Source organism: Aquarana catesbeiana, linkage group LG04, assembly GCF_042186555.1.
Source record: "Aquarana catesbeiana isolate 2022-GZ linkage group LG04, ASM4218655v1, whole genome shotgun sequence".
NCBI lineage: Eukaryota > Metazoa > Chordata > Amphibia > Anura > Ranidae > Aquarana > Aquarana catesbeiana.
In genome coordinates this window covers 336,975,059-336,994,264 of record NC_133327.1, presented here as the reverse complement: position 1 = coordinate 336,994,264, position 19,206 = coordinate 336,975,059, and the positions used below count along the sequence as shown (strand labels likewise).

Genomic DNA, 19,206 nt, shown 5'->3' with positions numbered 1-19,206 from the left:
ATGTGCTGTGTGAGAAATTACCTGTTTTAATATGACACTTTTGTGTGGGGGAAAAAAAGAAAAAGAAAATCTTCATTTTGCAAAGAATTGTGGGAAAAAATGACAAACAAAACTCACCATGGCTCTTATCACATACCTTGGAATGTACTTTCCAAAAAGGGTTCATTTGGGGGTACTTGTACTGTCCTGGCTTGTTGGTGTCTTAAGAAATAGGCTCAGTACATCAGGTGCGATCAATTTTCAGTGATTGGCACCATAGATTGTAGACTCTATAACTTTTACAAAGACTAAATAATTTACACGGATTTGGGTTATTTTTACCAAAGTTGTGTAGCAGTATAAGTTTCAGCTAAAATTTGTGGAGGAAAATTTACTAACTTGCAACCTGTCCACCTTGGGAGAGCATTCTCCAACGTGGGCATTTGATGCGGGGAGGAGCTACCAGCGCCGCCAAGGGATCCCAGATGAGGAGGACCGGGGCCACTCTGTGCAAAACGAACTGCACAGTGGAAGTAAGCATGACGTGTGTTTTTTTTTTTTTTTTTTTTTTTTTTTTTTTTTTTTTTAAAGCGGGATTCCGGCCTTAAAAAAAACACTGTAGCTGCTCACTTTAAGTACTTACCTGCCCTGGGTGCCCGCGATGTCGTCAGCCCGAAGCTGACCCATCCCTCGGCTCTCGGGTACCGGCACCGCCATCCTAGGTAAGGGAAACAGGCAGTGGAGCCTTGCGGCTTCACTGCTAGTTTCCTACTGCGCGAGCGGCACGGCACTCCGCTCTGTGAATGGCCCCGTGGTGTTCTGGGAACACACACAGTTCCCAGAAGACAACGGGGCTGCTCACCGAGGAGAACACGCCGCGGAAGAGGCAGATTAGGAACAAGTGTTTAGGCAAGTTTAACTTTTTTTTTTTTTTTTTTTTTTTCAGGGTGGCCCTCCACTTTAAATGACAAGTGGGTAAGTGGTTAAACCCCCCACAAAAATCTTATTGCGAACATAGAAACTATATAAGAGAGGTCCAATGTTAAATCAAACTTTGACTTTGGAAAGTGGTTGGATTTGCATGGTTTTTTTTCCTCTGTAATGATTGGTGCGTTAGGCAATTTTGCGTTGCTCAATTCCCCTATCAACACGGTCAGTGTTGATTTGGTAATCAGTTCTGTCATTGGGTAGCCTTCCCCAACGACGGTACACAACAATTAGTGTTTCTGGCTATAGCCAACGGCACAGATCGATCTGAAAAAACCCGACAGACTTGTGTACACAACCAGGGTGCCCCTAAATCGAAATTTGCATCCATGTATGACAGTCTTAATATACACATTTAGTATTGAATAGGTTTTGTGTTTATATGCCAGCCTATTATCTAAAGGAAAAAAAAAATTGTATGACTAGGAAAATAACTACCACCTAGAGGGTCATTTCATAACACTGATGGACAAAGGTTGTCACATGACATACCAATCAAGTGGCTAATATTTTCTGGCTATGGGTATGTTAAAAAGTATGCCGACAACTGTGTAATCTAGTTAATGTTTGTGTCTTATAGATATGGACTCCTCAAGACCGAGAATCTCTGCTAAGCTGTTTAGCACAATTGCTCTTGGACAAGGAGTGCACACTTCTGGTTGGACGACAGCTTCGACCTTTGCTATTGGATCTTTTAGAGAGAAATGCAGAATCTATAAAAGCAGGAAATCAAGTCAATCATGACCTTCATGAGAGGTTGTGTGTTGCAATGAGCAAATTGGTCACCAGTCACCCTGATGTCCTTCCGTGAGTATTAATTTGAGGACTCTTAATTGTGCTCTGTTTTTGTTAAAATGTACTTCTGTGATTTTAGCATCTGTTGGGTTTGTGGGTCACGTGATTGTAAACAATAACCTTTTAAAACAACCCAGTCAGTTTAAAAGGTGCTACTCTGCCACTTGCGGCCCTGCACCTCCCGCGGGAATTCACACACTGACAGGCTCGCCAGGACACAGAGCCTGTCAGCTGCTGCGTGGGAATTAGTCCCCTCCCTCTCCTCCTTTAGCATAAAGCAGTGTATACAGCGCTTGCAGAAAGACTGGCCATCTGTTCTCTCCCCTGCTTTCCTATTGGCAGGGGGAGAGAGCCAATAGGGAGAGCTGCAGGTGCAGCAAAGTATTGTGAGACATGTAGTCCCAATCACCAACGGCCCGATACCCTCATATGGGGGCAGAACTACCCACCCCAGCATGCTCCCGGGCAAGAGGAGAACTGGGGACACAGGCTGCCTGGGAGCTGGAGAGCTCACCACGAGTCGAAGGGAAGACTGGACAGCAGTGAGGGGGCTGCTGTTTGTCAGTTTGTGTGATGGTCCTGCCACAGCTCCAAGAGTTGGTCGGTGATGGACATCCCACCAGAGGGAGTACCCCGGGTGCATTTCTAGGCATTCCTGAGAACGTTCAGGTTGCAAGGTAGCCAGTCAGGCCACTTGAAAAACCATCTTACCTGGCCATCTTTTTGGGCATTGGTCACCTGATTGGTGAGCGTGCACTTGCCCACCTTAAAGACACTGCATGCAGACTAAATTGCCGTCCCTGTGCCCACACTTTTTTAGGAATACTTACACCCTGCTGAGCAGTCACAGTATCCATCTGGTTTACCAGGATAATGCTAACATACTGTACATCACTTTTGTCTGCCAGGATACCCTTAAATACACTTTGCGCATCCTGCCAAACAGGACACCAAGTGCACCAACGCAAATTTAGCTGAAGAAACTGGACGTTTCTAGTGTGAGGACTTTCTGTTCTTCCTGATGTAGCAGTGACTCGGTGGTCAGTTATACCCACTAAGAAGTAACTCTTAAAGTTAATTCATTTTATAGTCTGTTTCATCAAGTGTTTACTGCCTGGGCCTGTGGTCTCAGGATTTTGGAGAAACGGACTCTCCATCAAGCCAGTCTTGTTTCCCTTCATGCCTAAATACATAGGCCACATTAGAGCCACTTAAGTCATTAACTGTGCTATTTGAAATCCGCATGTGGTGTTGATTTATACAATATTATAAATCAAGTTTTTGCTATCTTTAACTACTGGGTTAGCACTTTATTGTGGAAAGTCTCCCAGTAAACACTTTTTCTGGTTCACCACAGTTTGTGTCTATTACCGTGCTTGCATTTACACTGTGTTACTAGGTGTGCCAGAGGGGCTGGGACTGTTCTTGGGGTTGAAAGGCAGAGTACAGAACATACTCAAGTGGCTCCTTGGGGGATGGCACTACATAAGTGTTCATATTCCCTATGTTTTCAGCTGCATAAGAGCTGGGGGAGTAGAACCAGCAGCCCACTTAGCTTGCCAGTGAATAGCTGTGGCGTGTCAGGACAAGTCTGATCATTGGCGGAGAGGATACGGAGTCCCCAGCACAGCTAGGGAACTGACCAGTGTGCTCTCCTGCTTAGTGTGGTCAGTTTTTGTAATGGGAAAGCAGAGGGCCTAGCAGGAACACCAGGTATTTCACGCAAAGGAAGCAATACAAAGAGGATATATTCTCATACAAGTACATGATACAGCAGGCACATATCAGGAATATGAAGTGTTGGAGTAACAAACACTTTAAAGTAGAACTATGGGCAAATTTTTTTCCCCATTCATCTTTCAGGACAGCACCATAGAGAGACACTGGCTCCTCCCCTCTTAGGAAACACTGCCTTTCAATTCAATTTAAATCTCACCGTCCTGCCGGCCCCTCAGTTTAGGTGTTTTCTCCGGTGGGGATTCACTGCTAGGGATCTGAGGCTGAAGCAAAAATGTTTCTTGGGTGTTGGGGGGGGGGGGGGGGGAGTGGGGGTTGGGTCTGTGTGTGTGTGTGTGTGTGTGTGTCAGGTAAAGGCTAGGGAGCCGCTATTACCTGTTCAAACTGTAGTTTGGCACACCTCAGCTTCTCTTGGGGAAGGACAGCTGAGGAGGTCCACGTTCTTCCGCCCAGGGGGGCGCCGTGGGAAGTGCCCGGATCCCTCCTGTCTGTTCAGGCAGCCAGCATGTGGAGCTCTATAGTCGGGCCGGATGACCGGCGACGTCAGTTCCGGCGGGGGCGGGCACTTCCGAGGATCCCGCGTTTTCCGGTTCCGGACGCAGGACAGTAAACGGACTGAGCGTTCAGTTGGTGTGGCCCTGTCTTTTGCTGTAGAGTCAGCTGTTGGGGGCACGATCGACCACCATCCTCAGCGGAGCATGTCGGAGGCAGAGGTCTCGCGAATAGCACCAGCCATGCTAAGGTAAGTGGAACCCTGGGGTGGTGTTCCCTTACCTAATCCCGATAGCTTCACGGGTGTTCCCCCCCTCTCTGGTGGTCGGGGGGGAAGGGGAGTGCGTCTGGGACCGTGGTGGTTGGTCCGGGGGGTGGGGGTACTCCTGGTGGGCCTCTGTAATTACACTGGTGCGATTGGGCATTTATGGCTGCTCTTTCTTTTTTCAGAAAGCCACAGAGAAAAGCAAGTCGCCTGATGGTTCCAAGAAAAGATGTCCCTATTGTAGAGTCACCATGGGGGAATCCTGGACCAAGGCACTCTGTAAAGAGTGCATTGAGGGGTTAGTTAGGGAGCAGGCAGCAGAACGGGGTACAGACCTGGCTGCGTCCGTCAAGGAGCTTTCTAGCACCTTTCAGTCCTTTTTAAAGCACTTTTTTCTAGCTTCCGAAAGCCGCAAGTCCAGAGAAATCCTTCACTAGTGCAGCAGAGTGTTGCACCTAGCCCAGTGGATACTCCTGCTGTTAGTGGAGAGAGACCAGGGGGCTCCAGAGAGGAAATTGAGGAGGAGCCAGACAGCGCCGCTTCAGACTCTCAAGGGGAGTCAGATGCATAGGTGGATGGGGAATCCACAATAGCCTCTCGCTATAAACTTTCCCTTGACAAAGTGGAGGATCTCTTGGGAGCTATCCACACCACTTTGGGTATACAAGAAGAAAAGAAGGCGTTATTGCTACATGACCAGATGTACAAAGGCCTAGGGGAACAAAAAAGGAGAGAGTTCCCGGTCGGTGTTGTCTTGGTCGAAGCCATCAAGAAGGAATGTCAAGATCCTGAAAGGAAACCTTTCTTTTCAACGGCTTTGAAACTAAGGTTTCCCTTTGCAGAAGAAGAGTCTGTAGTCTGGAATAAGTCTCCCAGACTAGATGCTGCCTTTTCTCAGGTTTCCAGGCATACGGATCTGGCCTTCAAGGATATGGGGGCTCTTTCAGATCCCATGGATGGAAGGATGGGGCTCTCTTTATTTTGAAGAAGTCCTGAGATTCGTCGCAGGTGAACCTTAAGCCTGCCATGGCCTGTCACAGTGGTGGCCTGCAACATGGAATATTGGCTTACTCTAAGGTGCACATTGAAGCAGGGACGCCAAAAGAAACTATTTAGTCTTTCTTCCCCATGCTACTTAAGGGGGTCGCATATATTGCGGACGCTTCAGCCGAATCGGTGCGCTTGGTCCTCAGCCCTGACTAATTCTTGCAGGGCCTTATGGCTTAAGACATGGCAAGTGGACAGCGCCTCTAAAGTTAAACTCTGGGATTCCACTCACAGGGAATCTTCGGTTTGGGCCAGGGTTAGGTCGTTTTGGATCTGACGGCCGATAAGAAAAAGGCCTTTCTCGTTTAAAAGAAATTTGGGGAAAAGACTAAAAAGTCTCATCCTCATGGTTTCTGTCTACTCGGTAAAGGCGCTTCTTCCCCCCCATTTGGTTCATGGCGCCGATGGACTTCAAAGACTCTTATCTGCACATCCCAGTCGCAGAGGGCTGTCATAGGTTTCTCAGACTGGCGGTAGGTGGTGGTCCTGGCTTTCTTGCGGCTCAGAGGCATCTCTGTAGTCGCATACATGGACGATCTACTAATGTTTGCCTCTTCCCCCGAGCAGTTGTCCCAGGATCTTCAGGTAGCAAGAGACATCCTAGAAAACTTGGTGGCTCTTGAACCTGGAAAAATCCAGTTTGGTTACGTCCCAAAAGGTCATCTTCCTGGGTTATGTGTTGGATTCATAAAAGCAAAAGGTGTCCCTTCCTTTAGAGAAGATCCAAAAGGTGGACAAAGCAATGTTGCTTCAGGGCAGCCGTCAGGTCTCAGTAAGAAAAGCGATGTCAGCTTTGCACTTACTGACATCCACGCTCCTGGCAGTTCAGTGGGCAGGGCTGCATTTTCGCCCTCTACAACTGTTTATCCTGAGGGTCTGGGACCACAGTCGGGGTTCCCTGGACTCCCTAATATCTGTGCCGAATCAGGTCAAGAGGTCCCTCTGGTGGTGAAGGGAGTTCAGTCTTTCACAGAGCCTGGAGTGGGTCCTTCCACTCTCCAGGACGGTCACGACCGATGCGAGCGGCACAGGCTGGGGGGGGCACACCGGGATTCCAAGATGGTACAAGGTACGTAGAGGAGAGAGGAGGCAAAGAAGTCCTTGAACTGGAGGGAACTGAGAGCAGTAGACTTGGCACTCAGAGCTTTTCAGAGAGAACTCCTCCTCAGGCAAGGGGGGTACCAGGAGCAGATTCTTGTGGGTCCTCGCGGATTCCATCCTCAGGTGGGCCGAAGCAAACGTTCTTTCCCTTTCGACAGTACATTTGAAGGGCGAACACAACCAGGTAGCGGATTTTCTCAGCAGAAAGATACTGAGGGAGGGCGACTGGGTTTTGAACCAGGACATCTTCGAGATGGTCACTCAGAAGTGGGGGGTGCCTTGTGTAGACCTCTTCGCTTCAAGGATGAACACACAATCGCGCGCCGGTTTTTTCCCTGAACAGATGGGACGGAGCAGCCGGGGTGGATGCACTGTCTCAGAGCTGGCATTTCTCAGTGTTATGCCTCCCCTCCCCCCTCCGGTACCGATTCCAGCAGTTCTGAGAGTTTTTTAGTGGGAAGACACAACCCTCATTCTGATCGCGCCACACTGGCCCAGGAGGCCATGGTTCTCCATCTTGATGGGTCTGGCGGTGGTACCTCCCTGGATTATGTCTATTCAGGTGGATCTTCTTTCTCAGGGTCCGATCTGTTGCCCCCAGGTGGAGCGATGGAACCTCGCAGTGTGGCTACTAAGGAGGAATTGCTGAAGGGCAAGGGTTTCTCAGATCGGCTAGTGGCGACTCTCCTAAATTGCAGAAAAAGGGAGACGCAAGCTATCTACCCAAAGGTGTGGAAAAGCTTCAATAGTTGGTGCAAAGAAAGCTCCTTCGATGTACGCAGTTCTGTAGCAGTATTGGAATTTCTGCAGTCAGGAGCGGACAAAGGATTAGCCCTTAGCACCTTGAAAGGACAGGTGTCCGCCCTGAGTGTTTTCCTGGAAAAGCCGCTAGCAATAGATCCTTGGATAGCTAGGTTTTTTTAGAGCCTTAGGCAGACAGAAGCAGAATTTCCTCCTCCCCGGTGTGGGATCTTTCTTAAGTTTTACAGGCCCTTACAGGGGATCCTTTTGAGCCATTGGAGTCCTGTACGTTGAAGTTGATCACCCTCAAAACTGTGTTTTTGGTGGCGATCACCACGGCAAGGAGCGTGAGTGAACTTGAAGCCCTTTCTATTTGGGCACCATATTTTCAGGATTTCCCGGACCGTTTGATTTTTAAAACGGATCCGGCCTTTTTGCCGAAGGTGGCTTCTAGTTTTCATAGCGGTCAAGAAATTGTTTTACCTACCCTCTGTTCGAATCCTGTGAGGGAACAGGAACATATTTTTCACAAAATGAACGTTAGAAGGTGCGTCCTTCAGTACTTGGTACAAAACAGTTTAGGAAATCGGATTCCTTTTTTTTTTTTTTTTTTTTGTTTATTTTCAAGGGCTAGAAACTGTCCAGAGCCTCTAAATGTACAATAGCCAGATGGTTAAGATTGGCTATTGGTCAGGCTTATGTAATCGGGGGGGGTTGGAGCCCCCGGAGGGTATTAAGGCACATTTCACCAGGGCAGTGGCGACTTCTCAAGCAGAGTGGGCTGGTGCTTCTCCGGAGCAGGTGTGTAGGGATGCAACGTGGTCCAGTTTTGCCATGTTTGTGAAGCACTACAGGTTGGACCTGCTGTCAGCCAAAGACCAGGCCTTTGGGCGTAAAGTGCTGCAGTGCTTAGTCCCACCCTAAGGTAAGGTGCTCGCTTATCCTCTCTATGGCGCTGTCCTGAAAGATGAATGGGGAAAAACGGAGCTACTTACCGGTAACCTCCTTTTCCAGGAGTCTTTCAGGACAGCATCGGTACCCACCCAAATTGTTGGCTGTCTGAGAACTCATCGCATGAGATCGTCAGGTAAGATAAACATTTGTATGACGTATTCTTGTGTCTCCCTAGCTGGCCGGAGGTACTCTTGAAGAACTGAGGGGCCGGCGGGACGGTGAGATTTAAATATTGAACTGAAAGGCGGGGTTTCCTAAGAGGGCAGGAGCCAGTGTCTCTCTATGGTGCTGTCCTGAAAGACTCCTGGAAAAGGATGCTACCAGTAAGTAACTCCTTTTTTTTTTTTCACTTTCAATGATAATGGTAAACAGTAGAAATAGAGAGGCTGAATCTCCTTAACAAGGGCATAGACGGTAATAAAAACTGAGAGGGGTTCTAATCCCGCCCCACTTTATCCAAAACTAAAGAAAAAATTTGACATTAGTTGATACTTTAAAATTACTCTAAACTGCGTTTTTTAGAAAAAAGAAAAATGTCAAGTTTATCCTCCTAACTAAAAAAAACCAAACATTTGATTTGCTCTCAGCCTTTTACAAATCTCCTCCTTTATTTTTTTACTTGTTTTGCTGTGATCCGAAGTCTTCGTTTTTTGCTAGTGTCCGAAGGGGATGAATGAACCCTTTCTCCCTTAGGGAGAAATCACTCTTTGCTTAACTTAATATTTATCTTCACATTCTTCAGTCGACTCTTACATCAACTCCTTCACGGTCTTCTTAGAATAAAAGCAGCGCATATGGATTGTTGCAACCTAGGTAAAACCTAGGGATCCTTACCTGCAGCCTACGCCGTGGGGAGCGACTGTAATGTTTCTTTGAATGCTGAATCCTGTGTGGGTGACCTCAGCACTTTGTTCAATGTGTGTAGTCCGCTGCGGGGGGATTATACAGGTCCATTCCTATGCAATCCTGAAGACCCCTTTGGCGGTATTGGCAAAGCTGGACTTAAAGTATGGTCCAATTTCGTGGACAGGTTACACATGGTCACCCTGTATCCCTGACCGCTACTGCAAAAATGATTAGATTGTATTCATTTTACAGTGTAAAATGTTCATACTTGGCAGTAAAATTCAGCCACTCAGAGCTTAGTCTCTGGTGAATGACCAGGTTTTACATCACATGACTGGCAGCACATTTTACTGCCATTTCTGCCTAGAGGTACTCAACCGCTTCCTCTTGCCGATTTTACTACAGGACGGTGTTCATCCAGTTTGCTGTGTACACCTTGCGGACCTTCTTACCCTATATTCTGCACCCTTCTTCATAAATGCCCAACAGAGGAACACACTCAGGCTTACAAAAAGGCCTGCAAAATCTTTGAAGACGTTCAAAACAGAGTGGTCAGCTTATGACTGGATCACTCCAAAAATTTTTACAATTCCAGAAATTTTTGCCGAGCGCTATACAATGGAAAAACTTGCTAAATAGTAGTCTGTTAGTTGATCTGCCTTCCTAAACCTACAATTAAAGAGTGGGTGTGGGGGGCGGGGGGTTGGGACTTTAAATGAGGCCCATGACATTCCATAGTCATACTCTTCCATACCTGAATCTGAAATTTTAAAAGGAAAAGGTTTGGGACTTTAAATGAAGCATGTGACACATAGCTGGTAAAGTGGTCAAATGCATTATGGCACATTTATTTCATATGCATACAGATATCATGATGGCATATCATCATTATAATTCATATATACATAGATGTCATGAATAACACATTGCAGTATTATAAAGTATATAATTCTTGTGGGCTGGCTTGTAATCCATATCATAAAAATCTATATTAAAATCATTGCTTGCAGAAAATTCGTAATAATCTAAGCTGTAAATGTATGATTTATACATCTAAAAAAAGGTGCCTTTCCTGGAATTCACTCTACTACTTCAGGAGGGGATGCAAGGTGTGTATGTGCAAAAACCCTATAGATCCCAATGTAGTTTGATGGTTAACTCAAAAGAGGAAAAATGGGGAAGAAAAAAAATATATCCAGCCCTGAGTTACTTACAAGTTAGCTCCAGATTCAGTATGTGGTGTTGCAAAGTGAGGGCTGCCAGGGATATGTGTCCTGGGAGCTGTGGAAAACCAAGGCACACATGTGCAAAGTCCCAGAGGGATTTGGGTCTCCAGTAGTTCTAAATGCAGGTGACAGCTCTAGTGAATTTCTGTAAAGAACTCTGAATTGTGACTGAATATAGTAGGTGGTGCTGTGTGCTAAAATAACAAAACCTATGACTATTACTAGGATGAAAAGAAATGGAGAACATGTGGGGAAAATAAGTGGAAGTAAACCACAACCCAAGTGTGGAATGAATGTAGGCATTTCATTAAACCCACCATAAAATATCTCCAACAGAGCAACAGAGACTCCCAGAATAATTATCTGGTGATCCCACCTTGGCAACATAATCTGGGGGTGGGATGCAATGTCCTCAGAAGAGAAAGAAAAAAGATGGGGGATATCTATATATCTATCTCTATATCTATCTATCCCATTACCAAAGTCACCACACCAGGTCCCTGCCAGCATCATGGTGGCATGGCTAAGGCATCATCGCCTTAGTGCCAGTTGCCGCCCCATTGGAGCTAAAGAGCCTCCCTCATGGAATAGCTGCTGTTATACAGATGTGCCAGCGCAATGACGCCAATTTTGATGCCATACGTCCGGCGTGAAGTGTGGCGCTGATGTGCATCATGTGGGTGCCCACCCAGTTTCCCACACCCCAAAGGGGTGGAGGGGAAGAGAGAGAGAGGGGGGGGGGGTGCTCCAGGTGTGCCTTGCAGCTCACGAGTACAGAGACAGCCAGCTCAAAGCAAAACCACATTTGAATAAAAAAGTAGCTAAATCGCAAAAGTAGGTGCTAAGTACTGAGTATAAATGAATATAAACTCTGCATATCATGTAAAAATTTGCAGACCACCAAAGGTGAAATCTTCCACCTGTAAGGAATATCAAATGAAATATCAAAAAGACCATATGAATATAGTCAAACATCAGCTGGTCACGTGCCTCCATCCCTGTATAGCAAAGTGGGTATGAGGGGGGTTTTGGGGACTTTAAATGAGGCCCATGACATTCTATAGTCATAGGCCTATGACATTCTATAGTCATAGGCCTCCATCCCTGAATCTGAAACTTAAAGGGAAAGGGTTTGGGACTTTAAATGTCGCAGACGTAGCTAGTAAAGTGGTCAAATGCATCATGGCACATTTTTATTCTTACTACTTTCCTATTTTTCCCACGTGTGATTTAGCTACCTTTTTTTTTTTTTTATTCGCATGTGGTTTTGCTTTGTTGAACTGGCTGGTTGTGTCTGTACCTGGGAGCTGTGAGGTGCACCTGTGGGCCCCCCTCTTTTCCCCTCCGCCCCTTTTGCATGTGGGAGATGGGGCACATGATGCGCATCGGCGCCACCCCTCATGCCGGATGCAATTTGGTGCCGCTGCGCTGACGCGTGTGTATAACGTCAGCTACTTTTCCATGAGGGAGGCTCTTTGCCACCAATCGCTAGGAGACCTTGTATAGCCGCCTCACGGTCCGGGGCTTAGACATCCCCCGCATCTTAATCTCCAAAACTTACCTTGTCAGGAGGTACGATTAGGAGCATTCTAATTGGTCGGCGCCATCACGTGGGCAGCGCTGACCAATTAGAACCCGCGTAGCCCCCCCTGTCACTGTGGGTGAAAAGGAGAGAGCGCCGTGGGGGATTTCAAATCCCCAGACCGGTATAGCAGTGATATGAACGGTCAGTGCAGGGGGTCGCCGGACTCCAGGTTAGCGGGACTGGGGGGATGGGGGGGGGGGGGGTCCAGTGTAAGTTCACCTTTTCAGATTTTCTATAAAGGTGAACTTACACTTTAAACTGCCAAAGGACAGTCACATTTGAAGAATACCTGAAACAATCTCTTGTCCCAGGGAGTAGTACCCCCACAAGACAGGTTCTAACGTTTCTATTTATACCTGTGCACACTACTATAGCCTAACTATGGTTCCCTTCTATTCATGTTGCCTTCAAATTCCAAAATTTCTCATGTAATTTGCAAGGTCATTTATTGCCTCATTGAGACAAGAGGAAGAGCTAGCATCAGTGGACATCCAAGATGCTTATTCGCATATTCCCATTTATCCCACCTCATGTGTGTTTTCTGCGCTTTGCAATGGCGAAAAATAATTTCCTGTTGCACTGCCTTTTTGTCTCGTTCTCTGCTTCTAGCGTTTTCACACTCCTAGCACCTTTTCTTGCCCTTCTCTGAACTCAGGGCATCCAGGTCACAGGTTATCTGGACGACCTTCTCCAGAATGACTCATCATAAATAGTTATAGTTAGATTTAATAAAAAAAAAAACCAATCCATCCAGTTCAACCTGGGTGGGTGTTGAGCGTGTGCAAACAATTATGTCCTTACCAGAGCTGCACAATTGTTAAAAAATCGTGATCTCCATTCACCCCCTCTGACAATCTCTCCTGCTGAGTTTGCTGATTCTTTTATGTAAACAAGTGGAGAGACTTTATCTGCTCACTCAGCTGTCAAAAGAAAACCTCTGGGCAGTCTGCCAAGTCTTTAACTTGAAACATTGTAACTAAGCTTCCTTCTTAGATCAAAAGGATATAATTTCTGTGTAAATAATCAGGGCAGCCTGCCAAGTTTTCAACAACATGTAAATGCAGGAAGTTTAACCACGTAAAGTCTAAATCTTTTTCTGACACTTCTTCAAGTTCAAATCAATATTTTTTGCTCGAAAATTACTTGGAACCCCCAAACATTATATATATTTTAGCAGAGACCCTAGGGAATAAAATGGCGATTGCTGCAATATTTTAAGTCGCACTGTATTTGCCCAGCGGTCTTTCAAATGCAATCTTTTGGGAAAAAATACACTTCAATGAATAAAAAAACAAAAAAAAAAACGAAACAGTTAAGTTAGCCCATTTTTTTTTTTGTTTTAATGTGAAAGATTGTTACGCAGCGAGAATCGTGAGAGAATCGTGATCTATCTTCTAAGCAAAAAATCGTGATTCTCATTTTAGCCAGAATCGTGCACCTCTAGTCCTTACCATTTCCCTGTATATTTATTGTGTTTGATAAGATGCCCGTAAAGGTGTTTTTTTAAAATTATCCACACTTCCCGCTGACACCTCCTAATTGTGGAAGGGAGTTCCACATCCTAACTGCCCTAACAGTAAAAAATACTATGCAGTTTTAACCACTTCCCGACCGCCGCACGACTATATACGTCCTAAGTTTGAACGGGGATATCGTTGTTATGGCAGCAGCTAGCTGCCATAGCCCCGGTATCCCCGTTTTCGTGCGGCAGCCGGCTTTCAGATAAAAGTGGTCCCTGCGGCGATCACTTTTATCGGTGGCGGGAGAGGGGCCCCCCCCTCCCGCCGCGATCCAGTGCCCTCCGCCGCTTACCGGAGCCGTCGGTAGCGGCGGAGGCGATCGCGTCCTTCTGCGTGGTGTGTCTGGAGACGAGTGAGGCCAAGATGGCGCTCACTCGTCTCCATGATACTGCTGGGCGGAAGCGACGTCGAAACGTCACTTCCGTCCACGCCTCTTAAAGGCATATTTTTTCAAATGTCATTTTTCTAAATGACTTTTTTTTTTTTTTTATTGCATTTTAGTGTAAATATGAGATCTGAGGTCTTTTTGACCCCAGATCTCATATTTAAGAGGTCCTGCCATGCTTTTTTCTATTACAAGGGATGTTTACATTCCTTGTAATAGGAATAAAAGTGACACAATTTTTTTTTTTTTTTTAAACAGTGTAAAAATAAAAAAAATATTTTAAAATAATAAAAATAAAAAAGAAATTTTTTAAAACCCCCCCCTGTCCCGACGAGCTCGCGCGCAGAAGCGAACGCATAGGCGAGTAGCGCCCGCATATGAAAACGGTGGTCAAACCACACATGTGAGGTATCACAGCGACCGGTAGAGCGAGAGCAATAATTCTAGCCTTAGACCTCCTCTGTAGCGCAAAATATGCAACCTGTAGAATTTTTTAAACGTCGCCTATGGAGATTTTTGAGGGTAAAAGTTTGACGCCATTCCACGAGCGGGCGCAATTTTCAAGCATGACATGTTGGGTATCAATTTACTTGGCGTAATATTATATTTCACAATATAAAAAAAAATTGGGATAACTTTACTGTTTTTATTTTTTTTATTCAAAAAAGTGAATTTTTTCCAAAAAAAGTGCGCTTATAAGACCGCTGCGCAAATACGGTGCAAAAAAAAGTATTGCACCTGTAGATCTCTACAGCTCAGGTGGGAGAATCTGTCCACAGGACAACTATTAGTTGTGTACTCCGCAAATCTGGCCTTTATGGAAGGGTGGCAAGGAGAAAGCCATTGTTGAAAGAAAGCCATAAGAAGTCCTGTTTTGCAGTTTGCGAGACACTGCAAACATGTGGAAGAAGGTGCTCAGATGAGACCAAATCTGGTCTTTTTGGCCTAAAAGCAAAACGCTATGTGTGGCGGAAAACTAACACTGCCCATCACCTTGAACACACCATCCTCACCGTTAAACATGGTGGTGGCAGCAGCATGGTGTGGAGATGCTTTTCTTCAGCAGGGACAGGGAAGGTGGTCAGAGTTTATGGGAAGGTGGATGGAACCAAATATAGGGCAATCTTAGAAGAAAACCTGTTAGTTTGCAAAAGACTTGAAACTGGGGCAGAGGTTCATCTTGCAGCAGGACAACAACCCTAAACATACAGCCAGCGCTACCGTGGAATGGTTTAGAATGGCCCAGTCAAAGTCCAGACCTAAATCCAATTGAGAATCTGTGGCAAGATTTGAAAATTGCTGTTCAGACATTCTCCATCCAATCTGACAGGACTTAAGCTATTTTACAAAGAATGGGCAAAAACTTCACTCTCCTAGATGTGCAAAGCTGGTAGACACATCCAAAAAGACTTGCAGCTGTAATTGCAGAGTCGGGCTGAATGCAAATGCATGCCACACTTTTTTCAGATATTTGTAAAGAATTTTGAAAACCATTTATCATTCTCCTTCCACTTCACAATTTTATGTGCCACATTGTGTAAGCATGAGTTTGGGTGTGAAACGCGTTAGCTGGTTTTTGTTCACCATCCGTGCTGCATATATTCAGCATTTTTATTACGTTGACTAAAGGATATTGCATCTGAGTGCGACTGTCCAGCCTTAATTTCTTCCTATAATCTTCTGTTGCATTCAGAGCCAGCACCCGGTCCACACCCAGAGGCAGTCTAGCAGCAGGGGAGGCACGTTCCGTAGAGCTGGTATTTTTTATTTATGTGCCACTTTTTCAAGGAACTGTATACCCACCTCTGTCGTTTTGAGCAAGTTAAACAAAATTGGTCCCAGGACAGAGTCGGGGGGGGGGGGGGGGGGGGGGGCCACTTAAGACACCGGACCATTCAGAAAATACGCTATTTATCACTACCCTTCGGACACTCCTTTTACCCAGTTTTCTATTTAGGTACATACGCTATGTTCAATACCAACAGACTTTCATTTGTAAATTTAAACATTTGTGGTACTGTATCAAATGCTTTGGCGAAGTCTAGATACACTACATACACAGGGATTCCTCTATCCAGATTACAGTTTACTACTTCATAGAATGTTAATAGGTTAATCTGGGCAGGAACAATCTTTTATAAATCCATGCTGATTGGTGATGAAATAAAAAATAGTATCCGTAGTAAATTCTTAAATACAATCCCTTATCCCCTCCAATAAGTTTACAAACTATTGAACTTGGGCTGACTAGCCTGTAGTTTCCAGGTATCTATCTCTGCCCTTTCTTGTGTATTGGAGTTGTGTTAATTTTTTTGCCATTGGCTAGTACCATTTCGGTTAGTAAGCTGTCATCAAAGATTAAGGAATGCAATGACTTTGCTAACTTCTTTGATGACTCTTGGGTGGTGTAAACCACCTGGTCCTGGTGATTTGTTTGCGTTTTATTTATTTGTTGTTTTTTTTTTTTTTTAAAGTCCTTTTAGAACACTAACTTCTGTTGGCCACAAGTACTTTCTGTTTCGTGATATTAACAATTCTGTATTGTCTAGTATACCCCTCTTCCTTAGAAACTGAGGAGAAGAATGGGCTTAACACAGTTGCTTTCTGAAACCTTGTTACTAGTAACCATCTTACCCTTTTATTGAGCCAATATGCTCTTTCTTCCATCTATCTTCAAACTTTTACAGAGCAGTTGAAATGCTCCACACGATTAGTTGGCTGATCAATTTCCAAATATCTATAGCCTTCTCTTCACTTGGAATACTTGAGTCTGGTCCTGGACAACATTCCAAGCAATGGTTTTGTTCAAGAGAAGAGAATGCTCTCTTTTGAGCTAATGCTTAGAAATTAAGATCAGGCATCCCACAATGAGATTCTCCATGAGAGTTCCACACCTTTTTATGTTGGCTTCCTTTTTGAGGCTGTTTTAGGCAGAGCTCCATCCTGTGTTTCTTCCACACTATCGGTGGGCGCTGGCAGACATCCAAAGGCCGGCATCCTCTGGCTTCTGCTGTTACAAATCCCACCCCAAGAGCATATTTGCCACTGTGCTTGTCCAGTTCTTAGTTCTTTGTTCTCAGGGTTACCATGTTGGCGATTACCTCTTGCTAAAGGATGCGTTCTCCCTGTCGAACCAATGTGAAGCCAACAATCTACGAAAATCGTAGCTGGAGCAGGCTCGCCAAGTAAGAATACTCAGGCCTAATGTCTAATGCAACTCTGTCTTGGGACAAACCTCTGTCCCTCTGCTCTCATGCCTGGGTCTTTTTGGTCCCAGGGTTGATACTCTGTTCATGCTTGAGGCTGTTGTGCCTGATGGTAGCCTCCTTTTTAAAAGGTAGTGCCATATGGCCAGTTTTACTGCAGACCATTGCGACGTAACATTCTGGCAGCATGGGACAAACTTTTTTTTTTTTCTCTTGAACTGCCCCATAAATATGCCCTGTATAGCAAGACTCTGGCTTGCTTGATATCCATCCTTGTGCTTTTCTCCAAAAATGTGGAATGCCAGCCTGTTGGCTAAAGAGGAGTCCTAGATTTTCCCTCTGTGCACTAAACTTGGTCCTCAAAACTGGCTTCTCAACATCTGTAACTTGGGGTGATTGGAGTGTCCCTTTTTAATGCTGGATCCCGCAGTTGCAAAGTCACCTCACAAGAATACAAGTGGACTTTGCCCCAGCTGTGGCCTACATTAAGGTGGCACTAGAAGTGACGTTGCTTAAACCAAAGCTGATCCTAGCTTGAGCAGCACCTCCCCTACTCTCTTGAAGGCTAGGAAGTCAACGACTTGTAAGTCTACCGTTCACCTGAAAATTCTGTTTTGCGTGGTGCGTTATGAGGAACATTCATTCAAGGAAGTTCCCTTTTGGATGTCCTGACCTTCCTCCTGTCTGGTTTAGACCAGCTTCTGGTCTGGAGTACTTTATTTTTTGTGCCTTGGTTTCCCCTGTTCTCTTTGTCAACAATACTGTTGAAGGGAGGTGTGCCATTGTAGACTCCAGAGGAGTATCCTCTGTAGTGTTTCCAGATGTGCGTGATGCCACTTCCGTAAGAGGGTGAAACTTCCAGGTCAGGCATCTGACATCAGTTCTGGCCACCATGCAGGAGAGGACGGGATTTCAGGGTGGTGTCTTCTGGTTCTGGTCCGGTGCAGTGGCATTCTGAGGCTCCGGAACTGGATCCTTTTTAACTACGCTTCTTCATTGTGCACTCGGCATCATGGAGGAAGATGTTCTTTGTGTTTTGTGTCCTGTGTTCTTTCTTTTCTCTATTGTGGTTTGAGGCATGTTTGGGTGCTGGAATTCTGCACATGATATTTTTTTAGTGCACCTTATATAGTTGTAGAAAGGCTTGTTTGGGGAGGCTAGACGATTCTTTGAAAAAGCCTTTGCCAAAGCTGAGTTGATTCTCTCTCTTGTTAAAGAATCATCTTCCACTCTATGTAATCTTTCATTTAAAGCGTTTTTGTGCCCAAATACTTTATATTCCTGATATGTGCCTGCTGTACTATGTACTTGTAGTCTCCTGTTCTTTTGTATTGCTTCCTTTTGTGTGAAGTCCCTGGTGTTCACTGACCACACTGAGGAGAGCACACTCTCTGGTCAGTTCTCTACCTATGCTGGTAGCTTGGTGTACACTCCTCCAATGATCAGACTTGTCCTGATACGCCCCCGCTGCACATCCATTCATTGGCAAGCTCAGTGTACTGCTGCTTTTTTTATATCTATACGAAAATGTTTTGCCTTTCGTTTCTATTTCAACCCCTTCACACCTAATGGGAAAAACAAATCTATAAGGCCTCATGCACACGAGACGCCGGTGCAAACTCTGAACACGTTTTTAAAAGCGGCATTAAGAAACGCCCGTTTAGCCGCGTTTGCATCTAGAAGTGTCTGCAGAGCAGAGAATGACATTTTGCGACCCAAATTTGGGGCCCTGTATCTCGGGGCCACTTGGTGCTAGGAACCCCAAATTTGGTGTGCTAACACAGTGGAACTAACACTACAACATATACAAATTCCTAGCACCAAGTGGTCCCGAGATACGGAGCCCCAAAGTCGGGTCACAAAATGTCAAGCACTTCTGCAGCGGAGAATGACATTTTCCAACCTGACTTTGGGGCCCCATATCTCGGGGCCACTTGGTGCTAGAAACCCCAAATTTGGATATGTTAGTATTAGTCCAACCGTGTTAGCACACCAAATTTGGGGTTCCTAGCACCAAGTGGCCCCGAGATATGGGGCCCCAAAGTCAGGTCGGAAAATGCCATTCTCTGCTGCAGAAGTGCTTGACATATTGTGACCCGACTTTGGGGCCCCATATCCCCTAAATTTGGATATGTTAGTATTAGTCCAACTGTGTTAGCACACCAAATTTGGGGTTCCTAGCACCAAGTGGCCCCGAGATATGGGGTCTCAAAGTTGGGATTCGACTTTGGGGGCCCTTATCTCAGGGCCACTTGGTGCTAGGAACAGAAAAAGGTAGATATGGCGCCGTTCCAGGCCTGGTGGATTCAGTTGTGTGCTACTCCCTTGTGGGAGGAAGGT

The 19,206-nt window shown here is 45.6% G+C and overlaps 1 protein-coding gene across 1 annotated transcript in view; it reads left to right on the top strand.

Annotated features, from left to right (window-relative positions):
• The first annotated feature begins 1,080 nt into the window (after nucleotides 1–1,080).
• MDN1 (midasin AAA ATPase 1) overlaps nucleotides 1,081–19,206 on the top strand; it is a 455,945-nt gene continuing 437,819 nt past the window's right edge. The window contains 2 exon segments of the mRNA XM_073628928.1: nucleotides 1,081–1,146; nucleotides 1,547–1,773. Coding sequence (XP_073485029.1) covers nucleotides 1,081–1,146; nucleotides 1,547–1,773 — 293 coding nt within the window.